Source organism: Arvicola amphibius, chromosome 14 (assembly GCF_903992535.2).
Source record: "Arvicola amphibius chromosome 14, mArvAmp1.2, whole genome shotgun sequence".
Classification (NCBI taxonomy): domain Eukaryota; kingdom Metazoa; phylum Chordata; class Mammalia; order Rodentia; family Cricetidae; genus Arvicola; species Arvicola amphibius.
The window spans coordinates 31,188,441-31,213,647 of NC_052060.1; the positions used below are offsets into that span (position 1 = coordinate 31,188,441).

At 43.6% G+C, this 25,207-nt stretch overlaps 1 protein-coding gene across 1 annotated transcript; it reads left to right on the forward strand.

Annotated features, from left to right (window-relative positions):
- The first annotated feature begins 580 nt into the window (after positions 1–580).
- Gclm (glutamate-cysteine ligase modifier subunit) lies at positions 581–24,545 on the forward strand. The gene is made up of 7 exons (XM_038311074.2): positions 581–877; positions 10,509–10,574; positions 14,481–14,565; positions 20,214–20,273; positions 20,815–21,017; positions 22,744–22,858; positions 23,827–24,545. The coding sequence occupies exons 1-7, from the start codon at positions 752–754 to the stop codon at positions 23,994–23,996; spliced, it is 825 nt and encodes a 274-aa protein (XP_038167002.1). The 5' UTR covers positions 581–751; the 3' UTR covers positions 23,997–24,545.
- The last annotated feature ends 662 nt before the right edge of the window (positions 24,546–25,207 follow it).

Below are 25,207 nucleotides of genomic sequence, written 5' to 3' on the forward strand. Positions count from 1 at the left end.
GGAGTCACCAGTTCGGGAGAAAGATTCTTGAGCAAAACAAAACAAAAGCATAGCAGGGCGCGGGGAAGGGGACGCCGGCACGTGCACACCCGCCTAGGAGACCTAAAGCCAGGCGGGCTCTCCAAGATGGATCTCGGGCTGTCTCCTAAAGAGGCCGTGCCGAGAACGCAGCAGCGCGGCAGCCATTGGCTGGGGAGCGCTTCCTGGGGGCCGTGAACTCTCCCGAGGCGCCGGCGCCGTGGGCCGCGGGCCGCGCTCTGGCCGGCAGGGGGCGCCCTTCCGCGCGCCGCGCTCCCCGCGGCGCCTCCCGCCCGCGCCCCGCTCGCCCGGCGCCACGCCCGCCGCAGGCCGAGGGCCAGTCACCCGCGGGCCTGCGCCCCGCCGGCCCTCCGCGCCCCGCCCCTGGGCCGCCGCGGGACGAGTAACGGTTACGAAGCACTTTCTCGGCTTCGGTTTCTGCTTAGTCATTGTCTTCCAGGAAACAGTTCCCTCCTGGCGGCGGCGGTGGCCGCCGAAGCCGCAGCGGCCGTCCGCGCCAGCGCCTCCCTCCGGGACCGCCTCTCGGTCGCCGCCCGGCCTCCTCCGGCCCGAGCGCACACACCGGGCTGTGGCCGCGCGGAGTCGGCAGCCTCGCGCTCGCCTCTCGGGCCTGGGACACCGCGCCCTGCGTGGCCGCCGTCTTCCCAGCCCGCCCCCTCCGCGGCCCCGTCGCTCTCCGGTCTCCCCCACCCGCCTCAAGGCGGCAGCTGCCATGGGCACCGACAGCCGCGCGGCCGGGGCGCTCCTGGCGCGGGCCAGCACTCTGCACCTGCAGACGGGGAACCTGCTCAACTGGGGCCGCCTGCGGAAAAAGTGCCCGTCCACGCACAGCGAGGAGGTGAGCGCGGTGGGGCCGGGCCCCGGGGGTAAGAGGTTGCGGGATGTCCCGCGGGCCTCGGGCGGATGGGGACGGGCTCGGCCCGCCCCGGAGCCTGTTGGGGGGGCGGGGGAGATCGCGGTGAGCTGGGTGCTAACCCGCGGTAGCAGGTGCCACTGCACTTTGGCGAGAGGCGAGGGACACCTTCGCCAGTCTCTTGGTTGATCTCCCAATTCGCCAGCTCACCCGGTCCCTTGCCTGGCTGGGGAAGTTGGACAGAGCCACTGCAGCCCAGCATCCTCATCGCCCTTCCCTCTCCCCTAGCCAGCTAAAGGGAATATTTAGCTGATAGATGAACCAACAAGTACTCTGGACTTTGACATCATTGACTTTAGTTTCTTTATCTATTGTGCTGAGTTTGGATTTGGGGTACTTACTGGAAGTTAACATTTTGTTTGCTTCAGAACTAGCAGCATGGTGACACACGCCTTCAATCCCAGCCCTGGGGAGGCAGAGGCAGGATGATTTCTTAGTTCGAGGCCAGACTGATCATAAGCGAGTTCAGGGCTAACCCTGTCTTAACCCCCTCCCCCAATTTCTGGAAGTGACAGTTTAATGTAGAATTTAAAACGTGTGGCATTTGTGTTAATGGCCCGTTCCTGGGCCAGTAGTCCTCCATGGACCACACAACTAATTGCAGAGGCATATTGCATATGGAACACGTTTGCACTTAAAACAAAACAGATGTGCAGTTACGTGTTGGAAATAATAAGCTGGGAGTGGTGGTGTGCTGCTCGGATACCCAGACTAATGGGCTGAGGCAAGATGCTAGCCTGGGCTACGATGTAAGGACCCTGTCTCAAAAGCTAAATAAGATAAATAGAAACGCTTTAAAAACAAAACATTGACATTTAGGAGCTGTAGATTTTGAAGCGTCTTCCTGTCTGTAACTTTAACCCTGAGTAATATCCTCTCATCAAGTTGTGGGAAGTGAAAGATGGTATATGCAAATCCTCAGGCGTTTAACCAACCTCACCATCAGAAAGGCAAACACATCCTGAGGAAAGAATACGTTTCCGAAGTGATGTCATGCTGTAACGTTAGTGTCTGTGATGGGAGACAAGCCCCGGATCTTCTAATGAGACAGACTATACAACGGCACCTGGCATCCTTCTCGCTGTAAGCTGAGAGCCTGGGCCGTCAGATTTAGGAACCTGAGACCCTAGCCTAGGCCGTGTGTGTTCAGGTTCCAGCTAAGTTTGTATGTTTTGTTTAAGCTGCCCACTTTGCCTATTTCTCCGGAAGGTATGACTGCACTTTGGTATAGAGCGCCCTCATTTCTCCCTGCCCTGAGTCCAGTAGGGCATTTTGCCATGAGTGTGAATGGACTGGGTGAAACATTCTCTTACCTTATCTGACCATAACACACACTGGTGACTTTCAATTTTTTTTAATGTTTTATTAATTCTGCGAGAATTTCAGTGCCTCTCTCAATCATCAGAGAGGCTTTCAAAAACTTTTTGACTGAGAATAATAAGTAATTTTATCCATTCAGTTCATAGGTTTCTGTTTCTATGTGTGTTGGGGAATATTTTAAGGTTTGTCACTTTTGTTTATGCTGCATTTGTTTAACTCTGTGATTCTTTGCCTGTCTAAAACACCTGATGGTCCTAATAAAGAGATGAACGGCCAATAGCGAGGCAGGAGCAAGGATAGGTGGGGCTGCCAGGCAGAGAGGATAAATAGAAGGAGAACTGAGGAAGAGAAGGTGTAAGAGAACAAGGAGGGAAGGACATCAGGGGCCAGTCACCCAGCTACACAGCAAGCCACGGAGAAAGAAGTAAAGAAAGGTATACAGAAATAGAGAAAGATTAAAAAAAAGCCCAGAGGCCAAAGGTAGTTGGGATAACATAAGTTAAGAAAAGTTGGCAAGAAAGAAGCTAAGTTCAGGCATTCATAACGACGAATAAGCCTCTGTGTGTGATTTATTTGGGAGCTGGGCGGTGGCCCCTCAAAAAGACAAAAGAATAAAACATTATACAACATGTGTGTTTATCCCCGCATTAGGAACAGGTTGCACAAAAGATTATTGATCCCTGCATACTGTGTAGTAGACGTTTTTTCAATCCTGTTGAACTTCGTAAAAAATGATTTTTTTTAAAGCTGGGCATGGTGGCACATGCCTTTAATCCCAGAACTTGGAGGCAGGGATCTCTGAGTTTAAGGCCATCCTGGTCTGTAGATTGATTTCCAGGACAGCCAGGGCTACACAGAGAAGCACTGTCTCAAAGAAACAAAAACAAGCAAGCAAGCAAGCAAGCAAATAAATAAATAAATAAATAAATAAATAGCCTGCGCTAAAGTGACCCAGCTAGTTCAATGACTCTTATTCCTCAACATTATTTGCCATTTATAAAAATATTATTGACTTTAATTATGTTCTGTGTTTGTGCATGTGAGTGTGTCATATCCCCGTGGAATCGCTGGTGATTGGGATCTGCCTTATGGGTGCTGAGAATCAAATCTGAGCCATCTGCAAGAGCGGTAGGCGCTCATAACCACCGAGCCACCCCTCCAGCTCTTTAGAAATGGGGTCTTAGGTGCAGTCATGTGCAGTGTGAAAAGCACTATTCAGGGATTCATCGTGGTCTGTAGTGTTTTACTCGGGTGCTTCAGAAGACTCGGAGAGAAGCTAAAACTTGAACATGTTGAGGAGAAGCCCCTAGATAGGTCAACATGTTGTGAGGAAGCCACAGCAGATTCGTTAGAATGCAGTGGGTGTGTTCTGTTTCTACACAGAGAATTCTCTCCTGTGTGTGAGCTCAGAGACCAGAGGCTGGTGGCTGATGTTTTCCTCTATTGCTTTCAATCTTGATTTTTAGACAGGGTGTCACACTGAGCCCAGAGCTCACAGATTGGTTAGACTAGCCTGTCTCCACTCCCTCATGCCTCCCCCACAGGTTCTACCCCCCCCCCCCCAAGCCTGGCTTTCACCTAGGTGCTGGGATGTGAGTTCAGGTCCTCACGCTTGTGCAGCAGGTATTACCTCCAGAACCGCGCCTCAGCCTCGGCATAAAGAATGTGCTGTTTGAGACAGTTCTGCTTCACTGATGAGATGAGGGGAACTGGAAAGCAATAAAGAACCACTACTGTTTTCAAAGCCTGATCATTTTTTTTTACTTTTAAAGATTCTTAATTTTTCAAATTTTTATTTATTTATTTATTTATTTATTTATTTTGTATGCAATACTCTGTCTGTGTGTATGTCTGCAGGCCAGAAGAGGGCACCAGACCCCATTACGGATGGTTGTGAGCCACCATGTGGTTGCTGGGAATTGAACTCAGGACCTTTGAAAGAGCATGCAATGCTCTTAACCTCTGAGCCATCTCTCCAGTCCAATTTTTTTTTTTAAATTTTTAAGATTTGTTTTTTATTTTATTTTTCAAACAATGTATTTTGATCATATTTCCCCTCTGTGATTGTTCCTAGATCCTCCCCATCTCCCTACCCATCCAACTTTGTTTTCTCTTTTCAAAAAATAGAAAAGCCCACCAAACCTCAAAATGAACAAACAAAAGACCAGTAAGACAAAACATAACAAGACAAAGCAAAACAGTCCACAAAAGAAGCCGAGGAGTTGTGGGGCCTGCCCTGGAGTTTGTGATATACCCAGTGACACCCCGTCGGAGAAAATGGATTTTTTTCTCTTTGCCAGTTGGTATCAACTGCACATAGCTTCAAGGTCCACTTCCCTGTCTTAGTGCTGGGAGCCCGTCTGGCTTGAACCTGTGCAGGTCTTGTGTGCTGCCACGGTCTGTGAGTTTATGTGTGTGCCTCAGTCCTGCTGTGCTGCCACGGTCTGTGAGTTCATGTGTGTGTCTCAGTCCTGCTGTGCCTGGAAGACACTGTGTGCTTGGAGTCACCCATCCCCGCTGGCTCCTCCAGTGTCTCCACCTCTGCACAGATCCCTGATCTTTGAGGAGGTGAAGTCATCCCACTTAGTGCTCTGACTCCAAGTCTGTACTCTCTAAACATTGTCCTGTTTAGTCTGTTACTTCCCATCTGCTCTTAGAAGTGGCTAGTCTGAGGTGAGCTGAACGAGGCACTCACCGCCAAGAGTTTTGTGTGATAGCCTAAGTTTTTCATTTTGAGTTTTTAGTCTGGGTTGTCACTAGTGATTCTATTTCTTTGTTCAATTCTACTTTAATATTCTGTCTTGTTTTCATATTCAACTGTGTATTAACATTCTTTCTTTATTCAGACATTTACTACTTTAATATTCTGTGCTGTTTTCATATTCAACTGTGTAGTAACAGTCTTCTTCATTAAGACATTTACTCATGTCCTCTTTAAGGTCCTTGAACAGTTGCTATTTTCAAGTCTTCGTCTTGTGCTTCAACTGAATTCCTTCTCTCAGGGCCTCTTGCAGGAGAGGTAGGCACAAAGGAGATGGGCTAGGAAGGAAGGCTCAGAGATTCTTATTTTGTCCAGACTCAGAAGTAGAAGCTCTCAGTGAGGACAGCCCACATGTCTCGGCAGTCTGTCCCTGATGTTATTCCTTGGCATTCTTAATTCTCTTGTCCAAAAGCTTAGTGTATTATGCAGCCTCATTTTTCCTAGTTATTGTTTCTTTTTTTTTTTTTTTTTTTTGGTTTTTTGAGACAGGGTTTCTCTGCAGCTTTTTTTAGAGTAGTTATTGTTTCTTCAGAGCAGTTGGTGATTGTGTTCCAGGTAGAATGACAAGATGGCGAGCCATGGGTGCTTCTCGCCTTCTTTGTTTAAGGACTTCATGACAGTGTTAGTGGACCTCATCTTCCCAGGGCTTGAGAAGGCTGAGGGCTCTGCTAGCTCTTTGGGCCTCAACTGCCGCAGCACAGGAGGATCTGGCAGTCCAGGAATAACTTTCTCATTTTTTTTTACAATAACCAAGCTGAGAATGCTCAAATTGGCATGCATAATGCACCCCGAACATATATGCGCTTTCTTGCTGCAGTTCTCCTCGGTCTATAGTAAGAGCGCCCCTTGCTTAACAGCAGGTCCACACTGATGAAGGTCAAGACAGCCTGCTTCATGAAGAGACCTCATTTGCCATCCCCACCACTAATCACACCTTATTTCCCTTCCACTCTTTACTCAGGGCATCGGCAGTGACTTCTGTGCCTATGTAGCCCTCATAGAAAGGTCAAAGTTCCATTCATTGGTGGTGACTGGGCATTTTGATGCAGCTGACCACCTAGGAGAAGCCATAAAAAAAAAAAATTTACTGTACTAGAGTCCGTTTTCTTTCTATTCACTCATGGTTGTGGGGAGTGACGGCAACATCAGAGCTCGAAGCAAAATCTAGCTCCTGATATCACATTTCCTAGCCTGCTATACCTTTTGACTATTTGATTTTCTGCTTGTTTTTGAGACAAGGAATCACTGTGTACCCCTGACTGGCCTGAAATTCACTATATAGAGCTTGCTGACTTCAAACTCTTAGAGATCTGCTGCCACTACCTCCCACATGCCAGCACACCCTACCTGAACTGTCTGTCTGAGTTCTGAGTAGGGTTGAATCATAGGTACCACCAGCCTCGTATATCCCAAACTCACTTCTACAACTCCTCTTCATGCTTTATTCCCATCTCAGAGATACATGCCACCTAGCAGTTGTGGCTAAAAGCAATATAATCTGTTTCTACTCCTTCCTTTCTTCTCTCCCCTCCCTTCCTCCTTTTCTCTCTGCTTTCTTCCATCTCTCCTTCCCTCTCCTACACCCTCCTTTCTCTTTTGTTTGTTTACTCATTTCGTCATTCATTCTTTGAAACAGAGTCTTCAAATATGTTGCCCAGGCTGGTCTCAAAATCATGACATTCCTGTCTCAGACTCCCCAAGATTACAGGCGTGTGTCACCTGGATTAGGTAGTTGGAGTCACTTTTCAACTCCCTACTGATACTTCCTCTATCCTATGCCATGAATGCACTTCAGGACTTCCTGCTTCCCTCCACTGCTATGGCTCTTGGGAAGCCATCACTATTTTTGAATTTCTGTTACTGGTGGGAATTCCTACCTTTATCTTGGACAATTCCAGTGGATTGTAATAGAACAGCCAGATAGATCTCTTTCAGCTTAAGTCAGAGACACTACTTTCCCCCTAAAAATACACCAAGCTTCCAGGAGCCACAAGGAATAGCACACAGATTTCTCCATCTGCCTGCTCCCACTCCTTCTGTAACCACTGTGCACCAGTCAAGTGCAGTCCACACTGCTTCCCTGCGTAGACTATACTTAAAATATTCGGTTTTACTGCTCATCTGCCTGAGTTTCTTCCACATCACTTCACTGCTCACTCCTTCCGCTCCTGTGTCTTTCTTCACAGTCAAGTCTTTGTGAACTCTCTCTTAAGTTGTAGTTCCTGCCCCCGGGACACTCCTTACACTCTTCTAAATTTTCCCACACTGCCCACAATTTATTTAACTGTTATCACTTCTAGAATGACAACTCCAAGGGCAGGAGGTTTTAGTACTGTATCTGGGCCTGGTGTCCATTTACTAAATACTTGTTGCAAATATGGTTTCAGAAAAGAAGCCACTTCTTTAAAGGTGAGTTTGTCTTCTTGGGTTGGGGGATTCATCAGCAGGGCCTTACTGTATGAACCAGTCGTCTTCCCAGAGGGAAGGACCTTAGAATACTTCAAGATGGGAGCTAACAAGCTGCTCATCGGTGGTTCCCCTCTAATCCGTCCTGTGTGTCGGCACCCACTGGTTTGTAAGAGGACACTGACTTCTTCCACACGTACGCTGTCTGCGTCAGTAGGAGCTGAAACGAGAGGCCGTGAGGACACGAGGGCTGGAGACGGAGAGGATCTGAGGACGGAAGGTGTGAGGGAAGGGGAGCAATAGGAGTAAGGAGGAAAGGAACAGCAAATTCTGTTCAGAGAAACACAGAAATGAAACTTAATTCTTTGTAAGCTAAAAAACAAACACTTCCAAAACTTAAAAAAAAAGAAACAAATGTATATAGTAATTGTGTGGAAAAGATTATCAGATAGTTTTCATCTGACTTTAATTATGCTTTGCATAACAATATAGATCTTGTAACTTGAATCTAGATGAGTTATTGTGGGTGGCACAAATATTAACCTAAGTGGCTCTGTTACCTTGAATGGTACCCTCTTGTCTCTTGTAATTATCTGTACTAAGTGGTAAAATGCACATCGTATTAATCTTTATCATAAGCAGTCATAGGTGAAATAGTGAGTTCCAAAGTTTGGTCCCTATTGCCATTAAGAAAATGCTTTTGCAGCTCGGACTTTTAGTTACTGATTTCCCTTTCCATTGATTGCCATGGCGTCAGAACCTCTGTGCCCTCGGCTGGCTTTAAAGTGGTGACTTTTAGCTGCAGAGTTGGTTAATGAGTGATCAGAAGTAAGTTCAGGGCCAGGCCACAGGGTGGCTCAGCGGCACTTGCCTCCAGGCAGGACAGCCTGAGACTGACTCCTGACACACATCTGTAGGAGAGAGCTGGTTCTCGAACACTGCCCTTTGACTACCCGTCAATACACAATAAAACAATATAATACATTTTATTTATTTATTTATTTATTTATTTATTTATTTATTTATTGGTTTTTCGAGACAGGGTTTCTCTGTAGCTTTTTTAGAGCCTGTCCTGGAACTAGCTCTTGTAGACCAGGCTGGCCTCGAACTCACAGAGATCCGCCTGCCTCTGCCTCCCGAGTGCTGGGATTAAAGGCGTGCGCCACCACCGCCCGGCCTATAATACATTTTAAAAATGAGTTAGGTGAGGGGTTGCAGAGATGGCTCAGCAGCTAAGAGCACTTGTTCTTGCACAGGACCGGGGCTTGATTTCTAGCACCCATTTGGTGGTTCACAACCATCGTAACTTCAGTTCCAGGGGACCCAATGCCTTCTTCTGATCTTCACAGGCACCATGCATATACATGGTGTACATACATATATGCAGGCAAAACACACATAAAATAAAATTAGTAAATCTAATAAAAGCTTAAAAGTAAGTTTAGTGAATAATGAAATGGCATATTTTTTCTAATAGATGTCACTAGCATGCTTAGTATATAGTAATAAATAACATTTTCTAATTTTTTCTGTCATGGATATCTAAGTCTTTGCTCATTAAATAAATATACATTTTATATGAGACCACTATCACTGACATTGAGATAAATACAAATGCATATTTTAATTTACAACATACAATGATGCTAGTATAAATATTATAAAAAACACTGGAGATAAGGTAAGACGTGCCCCATGTGTTAGGAGATGATTTACACATTGTCATGATGCAAAGTGATTCATGCTGATAGCTTTTCAGGCTGTAGAATTATGTAGTGATTGGAATGTTAAAATGAAAGCTCTGGTTGTTCTAAGAGTCTTTGGCAGATCCGTGATTGAGCTCGGAGTGTGAATGTTTACATGTTTTGGTGCTGGAGACTGAACCAAATGCCGGCCTCAGGGATGCTGGGCAGCTGCTCTGTTACTGCACTGTGTCCCTGAACCAAGATTGATTTAAAAAAAAAAAAGTATATGTGTGTTTCACCTGTATATATGTCAGTGCGCCACTTTGGTGCACTGATACCCATGGAGGCCAGAAGAGGGTGTTGGTTCATCTGAAACTGGGGGTAAATAGACACTTGTGAGCTGCAGAATGGGTCCTGGGAATTGAGCCTGGATCCTCTGAAGAATAGCCAGTGCTGTTAGCCACTGGTTTGAATTTTTAATAATATAACACAGGTAAATCTAATTTAGAAGTTCCTCTGGCCATACTTACTATTTGTTACTTTTTAAATTTTTTGTTTTTATTTATGTGTATGTGTTTGTGCTGCTTATCTGTGTATGCACCACATGTACACAGCTGCCCACAGGCCAGAAGCAGCATTGGCTCCCTGGTACTGAGTCTTTTGCTGGTGTTGTGAGCTGCCTGATGTAGGTGCTGGGGATTGACAAGTGCTCGTAACTGCTGAGCCTTCAGGGCAGCACAGTAGTTGTTTTTGAGGAGCGTAGCGTAGGGCCAGGGATTTACATGATTTCTGTTCACACTCCACGCTTAGATCCAAAGGCTCAGTTATTTAGTTCAGAGCTTGTCCTGCTTCTCACCTCCTGAATGTTGGAATTAAGAGTTTTGTGCTCTACAACCTGGCCCAAGTCTTTTTATAACTTTATTTTTGAAATAAAGTCTTAGTTTACTTATAAATACGTTAATGTCTTAAAGTTTCACTGGTACAAAATCACCATCAAAATAATGAGATTACCACTTCACCCAGTTGTGAATCAAGGTCCAGGTGTGGTGGCACACACTTTAATACAGTATTCGGGAGAAGAGGCAGGAGGATCTCTGTGAGTTTGAGGCCAGCCTGGTGTACAGAGTGAGTTCCGGGACAGCCAGGGCTATGAGGACTCTGCCTCAAAAATAAATGAATGGATAAATAAATAAATAAACGAATAAATAAATAAGAGCAAGGTTTGACTTCATAATGTAGAAGACAAAAATCTTATAGAATTAAACCTGGGTTGCTTAGCGTTTTCTATTAACACTTCCTTCTCTCCTTCACTTACTAATGCATCTTTACTGAGTACTGGGTGTGGAGAGCCATTGATTAACTTTGAAAACGATGCTTTTTGCAGCTTCGAGACTGTATCCAAAAGACCTTGAATGAGTGGAGTTCCCAAATCAGCCCCGATTTGATCCGGGTAAGTGGAATGTGAATGCAGAAATCCTGCAGGCCTAAGCAGATGTGGTGTAAGCAGGAAGTTGACTTTCTCAGTTTGGTGAGTGAAGTCCAGTAGGCAGTTGGCCATAAAGCCAGTCCTTTGTGCTCTTCTGCTGAAGCGGCCGTGGGACCAAGCATCCAGCAGAAGTCTGGTCTACAGTCGCTTCCCCATTTGGTTTTCCCTGCTTAGTTCCTCACTCACCAGTGTCTTGATCTAGTATAAGAATGACAGCCCACCTTGGCTGGTATGTTGCTTTGGTAGAATGTCACCCCAATAATATAGCTAGGAACAACTTTTTTTTTTCTGGGGCAGGGTTTCTCTATGTGGCCTTTGCTGTCTTGGAACCTACTCTTTTTAAAGATTTATTTACTTATTATGTGTACAGTGTTCTGCCTGCATGTATGCAAGTAGGCCAGAAGGGGGCCTCAGATCTCATTATAAATGGTTGTGAGCCACCATGTGTTGCTGGGAATTAAACTCAGGACCTTTGGAAGAGAATGCTCTTACCATTGAACCATCTCTCCAGCCCCTAGGAACAACTTTTTAAATGTCAGTTTCTCATGAAACAGTAAGGAACTATATTTCATTAAATGTCCCTACCTGGCCATTTCCAAAGAAGTTACCAGTCCCGGTAAGTATCTGCATCTGCTCTGAAATCCAGCTGAGACAAAGACTTGTGTTTAGTCATGCACTAGTTAAAGCATGGAAGAGCAACCAGGCACGTGTCTGTGACCCCAGTCCTTAAGAAACTCAATTCAAGAGGATTGAGTTTGAAGCCAGCTTGGGCTATAGCAAAACTGTTTTAAACAAAGAATATATACTGGAAATAGTGATTCCTTTGCACATTCATTTTTTTTAACCATCTAAGTGCTGTACAGAAATGGTTAATGTCTGTTTATCTGAAATAACCATTGCTATCTGTGTCTGCCTTTGTCAATGCTTTGTACTGATTTGTGATGGATATCATAATGTGTGCAGGAGCCACAAGGAAGACATTATTTGTTTTGTTAAATCTTAGGCAGTGTGTTTCTGACTGATAAGATTCTATCTTTTTATTGTTATCCTAATAGATTATTCATTGTAATGTATTGGAGTGGCCCTTGCCATTTAAAAAATTATACTGTAAGCAGAAACTGTTCTTTCATTTTGCAGCCACCCAGACCCGAATAATCACACAAAACTATATTAATTACAACAGTGTTTGACCAATGGCTCAAGCGTATTCCTAGATAGCTCTTATATCTTAAACTAACCCGTTTCTACTAATCTGTGTATTGCCAGTAGGCTGTGGCTTACTGGTGCGGGCATGTTACTCCTTTGGTGGTTATGTGGTGTCTCTCTGACTCTACCTTCTTTCTCCCTACATTCAGTTTAGTTTTCCCGCCTACCTATATTCTGCCTGCCATAGACCAAAAAAACATATTTATAGCATACAGAGGGGAATCCCACATCAGAAAATAACTATTTTAACTTAAAATATTTGCAATTACAAAACTGAATATACTATTGTCATACAGTCTTATGCTTTGGTATCTGCCCAAAGGACTTGAATATTTATGCTTACAAAATCTATACATGGATGTTTGTGCCAGCTTTATTAGTAATTGGTAACAGTTTGAAGTAACTTAGATGTTCTTCAGTAGACAAATGGAGATACAAAGTGTGGTGCATCCAGGCAGTGGTACATTACTGAGTCCTGAAAAGCAGTGAGCTCTCAAGCCAGAAAAGACATGAAGGAGCCTGGAATGCAGTCACTCTGGGAAGGCTGCATACTAAGTGATTACAGGTGACACACTTGGATGGGACTGTTGACAGTGGGGGAGGCAGAGTATGTGTAGAAGTAGGAGGCCAGTGAACTCTCCGTTCTTCCTGTTCAGTATTGCTATGAACCTGCAGTTGCTCTTAAAAAAATCTATTGAAGGAAAAGCAGCTATGTTACCTTAACAGGTTAGAGCCTGATGACTTCGAAGGCCAAAAAAATGTTAATATGGTTTATTTGTTTAAATTGGTGTGGTGGTTTTGAGAATGCCCAACCATAGGTTCTTATGTTTGTTGGGAAGGACTAGGTATGGCCTCATTGGGTGAGGTGTGTTCACTGGGGAGTGGGCTTTGACCTTTCAAAAGCCCATACTAGGCCTAGTCTGTCTGTCTGTCTGTCTCTCTCTCTCTAATTATAGGGCTCACCACCGAAGCCTATAGGTACATGCATGGGAGCAGAAGGCGTTGTAACCGGAGTAGACGTTTCTTGGGAAACGTCTTCATGTAACTTGCTTGTGCTATGAGGATCTGCTCGAGCCTGATCATGTATATTCACACTTCCATTTGATAGTAGATTGATGCTGTGCACCAATCTTATAGCTTCGTGGTTCCGATAATACTTAGCTCATGATGGGCACTTGGTGGCCCATTGTAAAACAGTCTGTTACCACCGAGGCTCAGTAGCTGGCCAGGAGCTGTCTTTTCAAAAGGAGAATAGTTGTCTGAAGATGATGGCAGAGCCTTGCTCTAAAATCCCAAAAGTCTCTTCCTTGACTCACCTATAGGGGCCTGCCAAAGGCCCCAAACAGCGTCTCTATCTGCCACTGACACAAATGCCATAGGGTCTGCTGGGTCATATGGTACAAGTGATAGAGCAGCCTGGACCTGCTGACGAGCCTTCCCTGTTCCAGCCCTCCCCCCCCAAAGCTAGCAGCTTTCCTTGTCACTTGGTGTATGGGCCAAAGTCACACACCCACGTGAGGAATTTGCTGCCTCTAGAATCCAGATAGGCCCACCAACTGCTGTGCTTCTTTCTTGGTGGTGGGAGGGGCCAGGTGCAATGCTTCCCTTTCCCCTTAGAAGGGACATCTCTGCATGGTCCACACCACCGGCCTCCTAAAAATTTCACTGAGGTAGAAGGCCCTTGAATTTTGGTTGGTTTTATTTCCCATCTTCTGATATACATATGTGCTTCCAAGTCCCAAGTGTTTGCTGCCTCCCGCTCACCTGGTGCAATCAGCATAATGTCATCAATATAGTAGATCAATCTAATGTTTTGTGTGAGGGAGAGAAATCAAGATTCCTTCTACTAAGTTATGACAGAGGACTGGAGAGTTGGATTTGTAAAGGTATACTGTCAACTGAAAGCACATTGCTCCTGGTGGTCCTCGCAGACAGCTACTGAGAAAAGGCATTTGCTAGATCCATGTGCATATCACTAGGAGATGTGTCAGTCCACTCAAGGAAGGCTGCCAAACCTTTGGTGCAGATTAGGCTCACGTTTGTTGGGAAGGATTGGGAGGTGTGGCCTTGTTGGATGAGGTGTGTCGCTGGGAGTGGGCATGGAGGTTTCACAGGCCCATGCCAGGCACAGTCCCTTGCTCTGCCTGCTGCCTGTGGATCAGGATGTAAAGCTCTCAGCTACTGCTCAGTGCCATGCTTGTCAGCTTCTTGCCATGATGACCATGGATTACCTCTCTAAAACTGTAAGCAGCCCCCAATTAAATGCTTTCTCTTGGTCATGGTGTCTCTTCACAGCAATAGAATAGCAACTAAGACACTTTGTATATCAAAGATTTTTAAAAGATTTTAACATGCCATTATTCAAAATAGGTAATTTTCATTGATTTTAAAGTAAAATTCTCTTCTGTGCCAGTGAGTCTAACACCTCACATAACTCTACACTCTTCTGCTTGTCTGCTTTTTTAATTTTTGGTAATACCTGGTCAAATGAGACTTTTTCTCCAGAAAATAGAAATTCTCTCTCTCTCTCAACATCTGCACTTTATGCTTATAAAGTTCATTAGACCTCAAAAAGATCTTTGCTTCTGAAATGCTTAGGACAATCAGAAACTTTACCATCAGTAGGACTAACTTTATGTCCATTGAACTTTGTGTTTCCTGCAGGAGTTTCCAGATGTCTTAGAATGCACCGTGTCCCATGCAGTTGAGAAGATAAACCCTGATGAAAGAGAAGAAATGAAAGTGTCTGGTAAGCGCCCCTTTACCAGTCACTCTCCTGTGCTGTGGACTGAGAGGCATGAGAGTGAATCCTTCCTTCCGACAGCCAGGGGTCCGTCATTAATGAGGAAACCGGACGAAGGCCAGTCTAGTGTCAGCTCTGAGGGGTGGGTCATAGGAAGTCAGAGCTGAGGACCATGGAGTCAGAATGAAACTTTGACTTACTTTTCCTCCTGATGTTTCTTTGTCTTGTGTGATTTATGTGTACTCAGCAGTGGAGAGGTTCAAGTAGAAAACGGAAAGGAGAGGGGATGGTTAGGAGCAGTGTCTGTGCAGAGCGAACAGATCCCCCCTTCCTGGGGTGCTGGTGAGCAGTGCAAATGTAGGGGCCAAACGTACCGGCAAATGCCGGCGGTACCGGCGGTTGTAGGAGTTAGGGATTAACCACGATAGTCCTTTTATAATTAATCAGTTTTAATACAAGGGGAGATAAGGGAACTTACAGAACCAAGGGTCCAGCGGAGAAGAAGGTACGCGGGGGAGAGCAAAAAACGGGGCTCCTTCCGGCGCCCCGATCCTATTTAAGGGGAATGCTACTCCGCTGGGGCAGCCACGCCCCTGAACGCAGGGATTGGGCCAGCTGCCCCAACAGAGCGAACAGATCCCCCCTTCCTGGGGTGCTGGTGAGCAGTGCAGACGCTGCCTGGAGTCCAGAAGGAAGTCTGGGCAGCCAGCTCTGCGGGGAGAGTGATGTATGCATGCATCCAGCAGTGTCTGTGACTGCTCTGTGTCAGCAGTGGGAAGCTAACAGTTTCTGCCCTCAGCTTCCAGGCAGCATAGCAGGGCTCAGTAACACAAGTCCCTGGATGTGTAGGTTACTGACTAGAATAGGCTAGGGTTAGCAAGTATTCAGCCTCTCCGAGCCTCAGTTTGTTTATCTCTACAATGGGACTCAGTTGTTTTCCAGGCTTCTTTATAATGTGGATGAAAGAACAAAGGAGGCTCATAGCTAGGGCAGTGCTTGCCACAAAGTAGTGAAGAAAAACTGTTATCACTCACATTGACAGGGACACGTAAGACGGGATTATAAAATAGGAATGGCCTTTTTATTCAAATCATAATACCATCTGTGGAGTCTTGCTTTATGCAAGCACTGATCTGTCCCTTTATGATTATATTTCCTCATATTTATTGAAACAAACCTATCAGGACTATTATCCCCACCACACCAGTAACATTAATTAGCATGAAAGCTAGCACAGGCCTGGGTGCAGTGGCACATAACAATAGTTCAGTTATTTAGGAGGCTGGAGAGGATTAGAAGTTTTATCCAGCCTAGCAACATAATGAGACCCCACTGTCTTTCAGCCAGTGAATTGATGAACCAGCAGGCTATGAAGGTGTGCCTGACTCTGAAACCTGTCTCTTCTGTAACCTTCACATCACTGCTTGTGTAGGAAGTGAAGTTAAGCCAACATTCCTGTGTGGTTTACTGTATGTAGCTCATTACTGTCTTGAGCCTTCCCCAGGTTGTCCTCCATTCCTGTAGGGTTTGAGAATCTTGATAGGTGATAAAATTCTTACCGTGAGAGAAGCTTGCCTCTTTCTATCTCAGTGAACCCTACCTTCCAGAGAGAGAGAGAGAGCCATTCCAGATGGTGAAATATAGGGACCAAGGATTAGTAATGTGGGGATTTTCTTTGTGCAAGAGGAGGAGGATAAGACCTAGGGCCTCACACATGTGAGACAAATGCATTACCATCAAGCTGAACCCCAACCAGGGAAAGTTTTTCAGTGTGTATCGTGGACTCTAATGCTGGACTTAGTTTGTGAACATTGACTTATCTGCTAAGGGAGCTCTAATGGCTGCTTGTCAGGAGTGACAGCAGGACCTAGATGTTTTAGGAAGATCTGGTAGTAGAAAAGAGGGGCAGATAAACAAGTACACAAGGACATTTGTTTCATATGTTGAACGTTAGTCACTGTATAAGTGCTGTAGTAGTTTGAATGTAATTTGCCCCATAAGCTCATAGGGAGAGGCACTATTAAGAGGTGTGGCTTTGTTGGAGTAGGTATGGCCTTGTCAGAGCAAGTGTGGCATTATGGAGATGGGTTTTGAGGTCTCACACATGCTCAAGCCATGCTCAATGACACAGTTCACTTCCCGTTGCCTTTGAATCAAGATACAGAATTCTCCAACACTGTAGGTCAAGTTTTCCCATCCCAGCAACTGCTTCCAAATTACCACACTGAGGCTTGTATTACTTATAAATGCTCAGTCGATAGCTCGGGCTTATTACTAACTAACTCGTCACTTAAATTAACCCATATTTCTTATCTATGCTTTGCCACATGGCTCATGACTTGTTACCTCATTTTTTTCTACATTCTGCTTGCTCAGCAGCTGACTGGTGTCTTTCCTGACTCCGCCCTCCTCCTTCCTATCGTTCTCAGTTTGGCTTTTCCATGTAACTTCCTACCTGGCTACCAGCCTGTCAAATTTTTACTAATCAATGAAAGTAATACATATTTACAGTGTACAGAAAGATTATTCCACAGCACAGCACCATGTCTGCCTGCACACCGCTATACTCCCAGCCTCTATGCTCACAGCCACGATGATAATAGATTAAACCTCTGAAATGATAAGCATCTACGTTAATTAAATGTTTTCCTTTATAAAGGCTGCATGGTCATGGTGTCTCTTCACAGCAATAGAAAGCCTAAGACAAACGTTTTGGTTGTCTCCTTCTTTCTCATTATTTCATTGTTTTCATACATTCTCACATTTGTTCAAAAATCTAAATTTTTACTCAGTAGACAGTAGGTTTATATAAACATGCACATACAAAGTTGAGTGTAAATTAAGCCAGAGCTTTAATCTTTTATGTATGTTTCCTTTATTGAAAATTTATCAATTTCCAAGACTGGAGAGATGGCTCAGGACTAAAGAGACCTAAGTTTGGTTCTCTCATAACCTCTGTGGCTCTAGTTCAGGAGCTCTAACCCCCACCTACCCCACATATGTGTATGAGCACACACACAAATCAAAAACAAAAACTTTCTAGTAAATGTACCAGGCTTTTTCTTTTGAGCCACCAACCAGCTCCCAAATCATGACACAGAGATTTAGTATTAGTTACGGGTGCTCAACCTTATCTTAGCTCTTATTTTCATCTGTTTCTCTTTATGTTTTGTCTCAGAACTTTTTACGTTTCTTTATATTTTTCCTGCTGTCTCTGTGTCTGACTGGCTGCTGCCTGGTTTCCGGCTCTGGACGTCCCCCCCTCTTTCTCCTAGTTCTCTGCCTTCATGTCTCTCCCTAGCCTAGATTTTTTTCTCCCACTTATTCTCGCTGCCTTCCAGTCCCGCCTATTCCTCTCCTGCCTAGCTATTGGCTGTTCATCTTTTTATTAGACCAATCAAGTACCAGGCAAGTGTTTCACCAGGGAAGGTGAAACAAATCTAATGCATCTTTACATCATTAACAGAGGCAGCGCAAACAAACCTTTACACAGTTAAAGTAACATTCCGCAGCACAGACAAATGTCACACACCTTTACACAGTTAAAATAGTATTCCACAACAAGTAACCAAAGAAATCGTGAACTATAACCCTTGGCTACTTTTTTTTTTTGTTTTTGTTTTTCGAGACAGGGTTTCCCTGTAGTTTCTAGAGCCTGTCGTGGAGCTAGCTCTTGTAGACCAGGCTGGCCTCGAACTCGAGATCCGCCTGCCTCTGCCTCCCGAGTGCTGGGATTAAAGGTGTGCGCCACCACCGCCCGCCTTGGCTACTTTTTATGCCTGCTAAATTTTAAGAAATTAGTACAAATTTACTGCTTGGAACTAAAGATGTTTTAGATCTCAGAGGTTTCCAGATTGTTTGTGTTGATTTACTGGTTGTTTCTCCTGCGTTGTAAGGGATCCGCTCTTAGCTGTTGGTGGTCTGGTAAGCTGGGACATGGCTGTCAGCGTAGAAGGCAGATGAGTACAGAAGACACAAGTGCGCCAGTCTTTCGACGCGGAGTCACATTTCTAAGAGCTCTTTGGGAAATGAATCAGTATAAAGCCGAATAAAAAGTTACCAAATTGTTTATGTAGCAAAACATGGAGCTGCCAGTGGAATGTTTACTAACATAAGTATTGAGTAGGCAGGAGTCCATTTAGTGAGCTACACCGTCAGATTGCAGAATAATGCTCAAGACCGAGAAAGGAAAACTGGACGTGGCTGGTGCACCTGCAGCCCCAGCATTCAGGAGGCAGGGTAGGAGGATTGTGATCTTGAAGGCATTCTGGGCTATATAACAGGAGACCTTGGGCTGCAGAGATGGCTCAGTGGTTTAAGAGCATTGGCTGCTCTTCCAGAGGACCTGGGTTCAATTCCCAGCACCCACATGGCAGCTCACAACTGTCTGTAATTCTAGTTCTAGGGTATCCAACACCCTCAAACAGTATATACAGGCAGAACACCAGTGTACATTAAATAAATAAATAAATCTTAAAAAGGAGAACTTGTCTCAAAATAACTTTCTTTAGTGTGTAAAATTATGCATTAAAAACATAGGGTTGTATACATACATATGAGTTTGATCTGCAGCACTGAAAGGAAACCAAAGAAGTGATTCATAAAGGCTTTGCCTCGTAATGCTGCTCATTTCTTATTTGGTCTTTCTACTTTGATTGATCTTCCTCATTTGAGGAGTAAGCACATCATCACTAGGAAAACTTTACTACATAGAAACACATATAAAATATTACCACACAAAGACAAACCAGATGGCGCTCAGAGATGGCTCGGCAGGGAAGGGCACATACTCCTTACACAGAACTGGAGTTGGGTTTCCAGCACCCGTGTCAGGCAATTCACATCCTGCAACCACAGCTCCAGAGGGACCTGATGCTCTGAGGACACATGCACTTGTGTACTTGCGCATGTACATGATTAAAAATCATTTTTAAAAATTTATTTTTTTAAAATGTTTATTTATTATGTACACAATATTCTGTATGTGTGTATGCCTGAAGGCCAGAAGAGGGCACCAGACCCCAGTTACAGATGGTTGTGAGCCATCATGTGGTTGCTGGGAATTGAACTCAGGACCTTTGGAAGAGCAGGTAATGCTCTTAACCTCTGAGCCATCTCTCCAGCCCCCATTTTTAAAAATTTCAAAAACCAAGTAGAACTTTTAAAAAGTTATACCATGCTTTATATTGTGGGTATGTGTGTGTGTGTGTGTGTGTGTGTGTATACATACACACACATACGTGTATATATATATCCAGTTTTCTTCTCATTGCACACTGTAAGGCTTGCTTAGATTTCACTTATTATAGTCATGTAAATTGGTCCATAATGCTTAGCTTATAAAAATAGACATTTAAAATAATTTCAGGTTCTGTTTATCTACCCTGCCCTAAAATGCATGGGAAATTATTTGTTTTAGTCTTGAGAAATAAGCATGTTGGCAGCTAGCATGTAATTTAAAATTTAAGGTGAAAGTGCATGTGTCCTTCCTAGAGTGCAGCTGTGCAACTACCGAAGTAGAAGGAGAACTAGTCTCTGCCATGGCGGTCCCGCACACTAAGATGTAGATACACGAGTGCGCAGTAGGATGCGGACACAGGAGTGTAAATGAGGTGTGGATACATGTGGTAATCAACATTTTCTTTGTTATCCAGCAAAGCTGTTCATTGTAGGATCAAATTCTTCATCATCGACTAGAAGTGCTGTTGACATGGGTAAGCAAAAATTTATCCCTCTCATAATAATGGACTTTAATTATTTTAATCTAGATAAAAAAGATGATTTCAATTTTACCATTTAAACTTCTAGCCAAACTTTAAAGACTTGCATAGAACCAATCTTTAATTACATACAGTGATATTTTGATAGAAGTGTAAGAGATGTATTAATGTTATCTGCTTGAGGATGAAATTTCTTTGTAATCATTATTAGGACTTTAAATATTATACTATAGATAAAATACTAAAATCAGAGACAACAGAGTACAAATACTCATTTCCAGCGCCCGGTTAGATAAAAATAAAGAAGGAAAACCACAAGGAAGAGGGCAGGTCAGAGACCTTCTTGTGTGCTGCACAGAGAAGTAGGTGAATGGGCACTTAGAGACATGTTGTAAATGACAGGTATATTATGCAATAATCTACTGTACAGAAAGCTAGTGCATGACGTAGAATTCAGTGGACCATGCTGAAGACAGCAGTACTTGTTTCTAGCCGTAACACACAGTTGTCCTTCCCGTGTCTTCCTTCCCGTCAGCGTGCTCAGTCCTTGGAGTTGCACAGCTGGACTCTGTCATCATTGCTTCGCCTCCCATTGAAGATGGAGTGAACCTTTCCTTGGAGCATCTGCAGCCTTACTGGGAGGAGCTAGAAAACTTAGTGCAGAGCAAGAAAATTGTTGCTATCGGCACCTCTGATCTCGACAAAACCCAGCTGGAGCAGCTGTACCAGTGGGCACAGGTAGAGGGTGCCTGCACCGCCGACACCTGCCACCGCTGTGCATGCTCACTGTGGGTGACTGCTGCATGTGGGAGCTCGGAGATGGGCTTTATCTAAGGCGTCAGGAGCTTGGGTTTGGAGCTGGGTGTGTCTAGTTGAACTGAGTATCCATCCCGCTTAAAATGAATGAAGGAAACACTAAATGCTAAGTTTTCAGAGCAAGTGAAGTAAAACCATTCAGTCAGCTTTACATGTGCTGAAAATATTACACTGTGGACATTATGGCTCTGATTTCTTAAGTAAGGAAATAAATGTAACAGTATTTTCCTATTAAGTAAGAGGTATTAGACTTAGTCTCTAGAACCTGATGTGGAGAAGGAATCATAAAGCCATCTCCCCACTCTGTGAACCTACAAAGATATGAGGGTGGTTACCCACACCCTACGTTTATTTTCTATATCTTGTCTCTATTTCTTTTATTTCATTCTCAGCCGCTTCCTCAGAGTTGATGATAAGCAGGACGATTGCAGTATGTGGCCAAGATACAGCTGGAGACTTAGTGATCTAGGAAGCTAGTGCAGCTGCTGGAAGTTAGAGTTTCCTTAAATGCCTAAGTAGTAGCCACAGTTTATACCTTGAGATTCAGTGTCTACCCTGAAGATAGATTCCCTGTTGCTAAAACCATTACACTTAGAATCACTGCTTCAGAGTCAGATGTACTGGATTATTAAATATTCCAGCAGGCTTTAATTTGAATCTTACTGGTAAGTATAATTATGTATTGGTTTTTCACTCAACCTGGAACTGTTTTCCTCGTTATCACTAACGTGGATTAGGAATGCATATATTAATACAGATAGTTATACAAAAGTATTTTATCAGTGAAGAATTATCAAATATGATTTTATGTTCTAAAATTTATTGTTTTATTTTTTAAAAAGTGGAGGCTAGGGAAGTGGCTTAGTTAGATACTTGCTATATTAGCATGAGGACCAAAGTTCAATTCCTAGCACCCCCCAAAAAAGCGCACATTAAAAATACCTATCGAGGCAACACCTGCCTGTGATACCAGCTCCTGGAGAAGGCAGAGATAGGAAGATTCCCTGGAGATGGATGGATGGCTAGCCAGTCCAGCTGAACTGGTGAGCTCCAGGTTCAGCGAGAGACCCTGTCTCCAAAAATATGGAGGACAGTGACTGAGGAAATTGCCTGATACTAACCTCTGACTTCCACATGCTTCATTCTACACACATGTGCAGACGAAGACAAAAAATTGTCTAACTAAACACACAAAGCAATAGGTTAGCATGATAGCATATATATGCCAGTATACTAAGTTCTAATTCCCCTCTCACCACGCTTCCTCATGGGGCTCCTTCCTTTCCTCCTCTCTGAAGTCCATCTTCTCTTTCACCCCATCAAGAGCTCTCCCTCCCCTTTCTAGTAATGCCCTAGACGCACACAGGTGTCCACAGAGCCTGACGTGAGGGAACATGCAGAGGGCTCCTCTGAGCCCAGCCTACTTCACTCACGTGATTGTTTCTGGTTATTGCCCGGCCAGTGTCACAGTTTCCTTTCCTCTATGGTGACTGGAACTCATGGTGTTTATGGATCATGTTTTCTGTACGCATTCTGTTGATGGACATGCAGACTGGTTCTGTTTCTTAGCTACTGTGAATATTAGTTTTCTGCTTTCTGTGTTCCATATGACATAATTTAATACAATTCATTTTATTTCCACTTTTAGGTAAAACCAAATAGTAATCAAGTTAATCTTGCCTCCTGCTGTGTGATGCCACCAGATTTGACGGCATTTGCTAAACAATTTGACATACAGCTACTGACTCATAATGACCCAAAAGGTAAGACTGATGTTTTCTCTTCTGGAAGACAAAAGCTGTTTGGGGGCTGGAGGTTCAGGCCAATGATGGAATGCTTGCCTAGAATGCACACAGCCTGGTTTGATCCCAACATTGTGCACACAAATTTTAGAAATGCAAAAAGAGAAAAAAATGTTGAAATCTTAAGTGTGTGCTATGATAAGTATACAGTGTTGTAAAATGTAAATATTATTGTTAATTTAAAACATACACATCGTTAGTTTTGTCTCTGCAGTGGTAGAGTTGTAAATCAATTGGCAGGATCCTATGCAAGAGCATGAGAATGAACTAAACCATTTCTCTAGACACTACTTTTCTTTTCTTTTTTTCCTAAGCAATGGGAGTGATGCTCTGATGAATATACTTAGATATTGTGCTGTGACCAAAGCAAAAGTTCAGAGTAAAACTAGATTTCTTTTTGCCAGTAGTGAAGACTATGTTATGATATATACCAGATATACTATTGAGGAGTTAAATTCTTCTGTAGTTACACCTTTTTGTGCTTGTGTTATTATTTTCCCATGTAATTAAATATAATATTGTGTGAATCATCCTCTCTCTCTCTCTCTCTTTCTCTCTCTCTCTCTGTGTGTGTGTGTAGATGAACACATACTAGAAAAAAATCCTGATGAAATATACAGTAATAGAAATGCTATTAATAGGGTCAGGAATGATTTTTTTCCTTTGTACTCTCTTGTATTTTCCCTGTTTGTGCATTAAAATCCCCTGGAGATCTTCAAAAATTGCGAACTCCAGACTCCACTCACCAAAAGTTATGAACTAAAGAGACTGGGGTGCAGGGATGCATTTTAAAAGAACTGATGGCATTTAATATTGTAATTCAGCTTAGAGGATACGTGTATTTTATATTCAGTTTTGTTGTTGAAATGCTTACTTACATAGTCAAGAGCTTTTGTCTTCAGGCCTGACTTGTTGGGTTGCTGTTTTAGAACTGCTGTCTGAGGCGAGTTTCCAAGAGGCTCTTCAGGAAAGCATCCCCGACATCGAAGCCCAGGAGTGGGTGCCACTGTGGCTGCTGAGATACTCCGTCATTGTGAAAAGCAGAGGAATCATCAAGTCAAAAGGCTACATTTTGCAAGCCAAAAGAAGGGGTTCTTAACTACAACTCAAGTTCAAAACTTACTGACCTGTATTTATCTCAGACATAAGATAAAAAATTCGTAAGAGAAAACTGAGATGTGTAAAAAAAAAAAATCTAGCTCTTGCCTATAACAGGTGTCATTGAGGCGTTCTATCCAGCTGTCTGCCATGTAGTGGAGGTTGAATGCTCAGCCTCTGCCTCACGGGAGCCGCTGGGCTGTTTCGTCAGACTGCTGCTGTCTAACTGAAGTCGTCTATAAAGAAAGTACTTGCAATATATTTCCTTTATTTTTATGAGTAATAGAAATCAAGAAAATTTGTTTTTAGATATATTTTGGCTTGGGCATAAGGGTGATATATATACATATTTTTTATTTCCAAGATTCATTAATTGCTTCTTACTCTATACTCTATAACTAAGCAATTAAATTACAGTTGTTAAACTAGATACTGGAAGATATTTTTTCCTGTCATTGGCAAAACAATCTATCTCAGAGTAACTACAGCAGCTGCGATCTACTAGTAATGCAAATAAAATTCATTCCTTGATCCACGAGTGGAAACTTAATCTTGTGTGTTCTTACTTACAGCTTAGCTGTGATTTGACCATGTGCTCCGTGTCATGTTCTTTCACCTGTTATTTACAAAGGCAAGCCAGAGTGCATCTGAGAAAAAGGCTTGATGCTTTAGCACTATTGTTGGGGAGTTTAGAAAAAGAACTACTGTCATCTTCAGAGTGTTTGGGGCTCTTAATGCTTTCTTATGTGTCACTGTGCATTCAGGAGCGTTCACTAGTTCCATTGTACTTGGCACTGTGGCCCTGGAGAGACAATGTGAGAGTCAGCTAAGTAAAACGTATTGTCTGTACCAATTAATTACTGATGAGGAGAGAATAAAGCCAGGAAAGACTGAGGGGAATCATTCAGTTTAATTTTATACTACTGTAAAACCTGAAAGTTTGCAAAGAAGCCATGCTGCTTACCTGTAGCACAACAAAGGGTCTTAGGCTACAAATCTGTGCTTGTTACCCAGTCTTGGTTTTTCTTTAAAAGAGATCTTGTATGTCGGTATTCTTAAACATAGGCCTTGTAAAACATTTTGCTCAGAGATTTTCAACTTAGAACTATAGTCTATGTTAAGTCAACACAGTAGAGCTTTATCCTAAGTAAGTCTCTATGGTAACTGATTGGATGACTTTCTCAATTAGAATTATGTGAAACCAACTGAGTT

Bases quoted from the DNA above. Each gene is read 5' to 3' on its own strand.
- Gclm (XM_038311074.2), top strand. From the start codon at position 752: ATGGGCACCGACAGCCGCGCGGCCGGGGCGCTCCTGGCGCGGGCCAGC. The intron at 878-10,508 runs GTGAGCGCGGTG...TGCTTTTTGCAG, and splicing joins CGTCCACGCACAGCGAGGAG to CTTCGAGACTGTATCCAAAA. The intron at 10,575-14,480 runs GTAAGTGGAATG...TGTTTCCTGCAG, and splicing joins TCAGCCCCGATTTGATCCGG to GAGTTTCCAGATGTCTTAGA.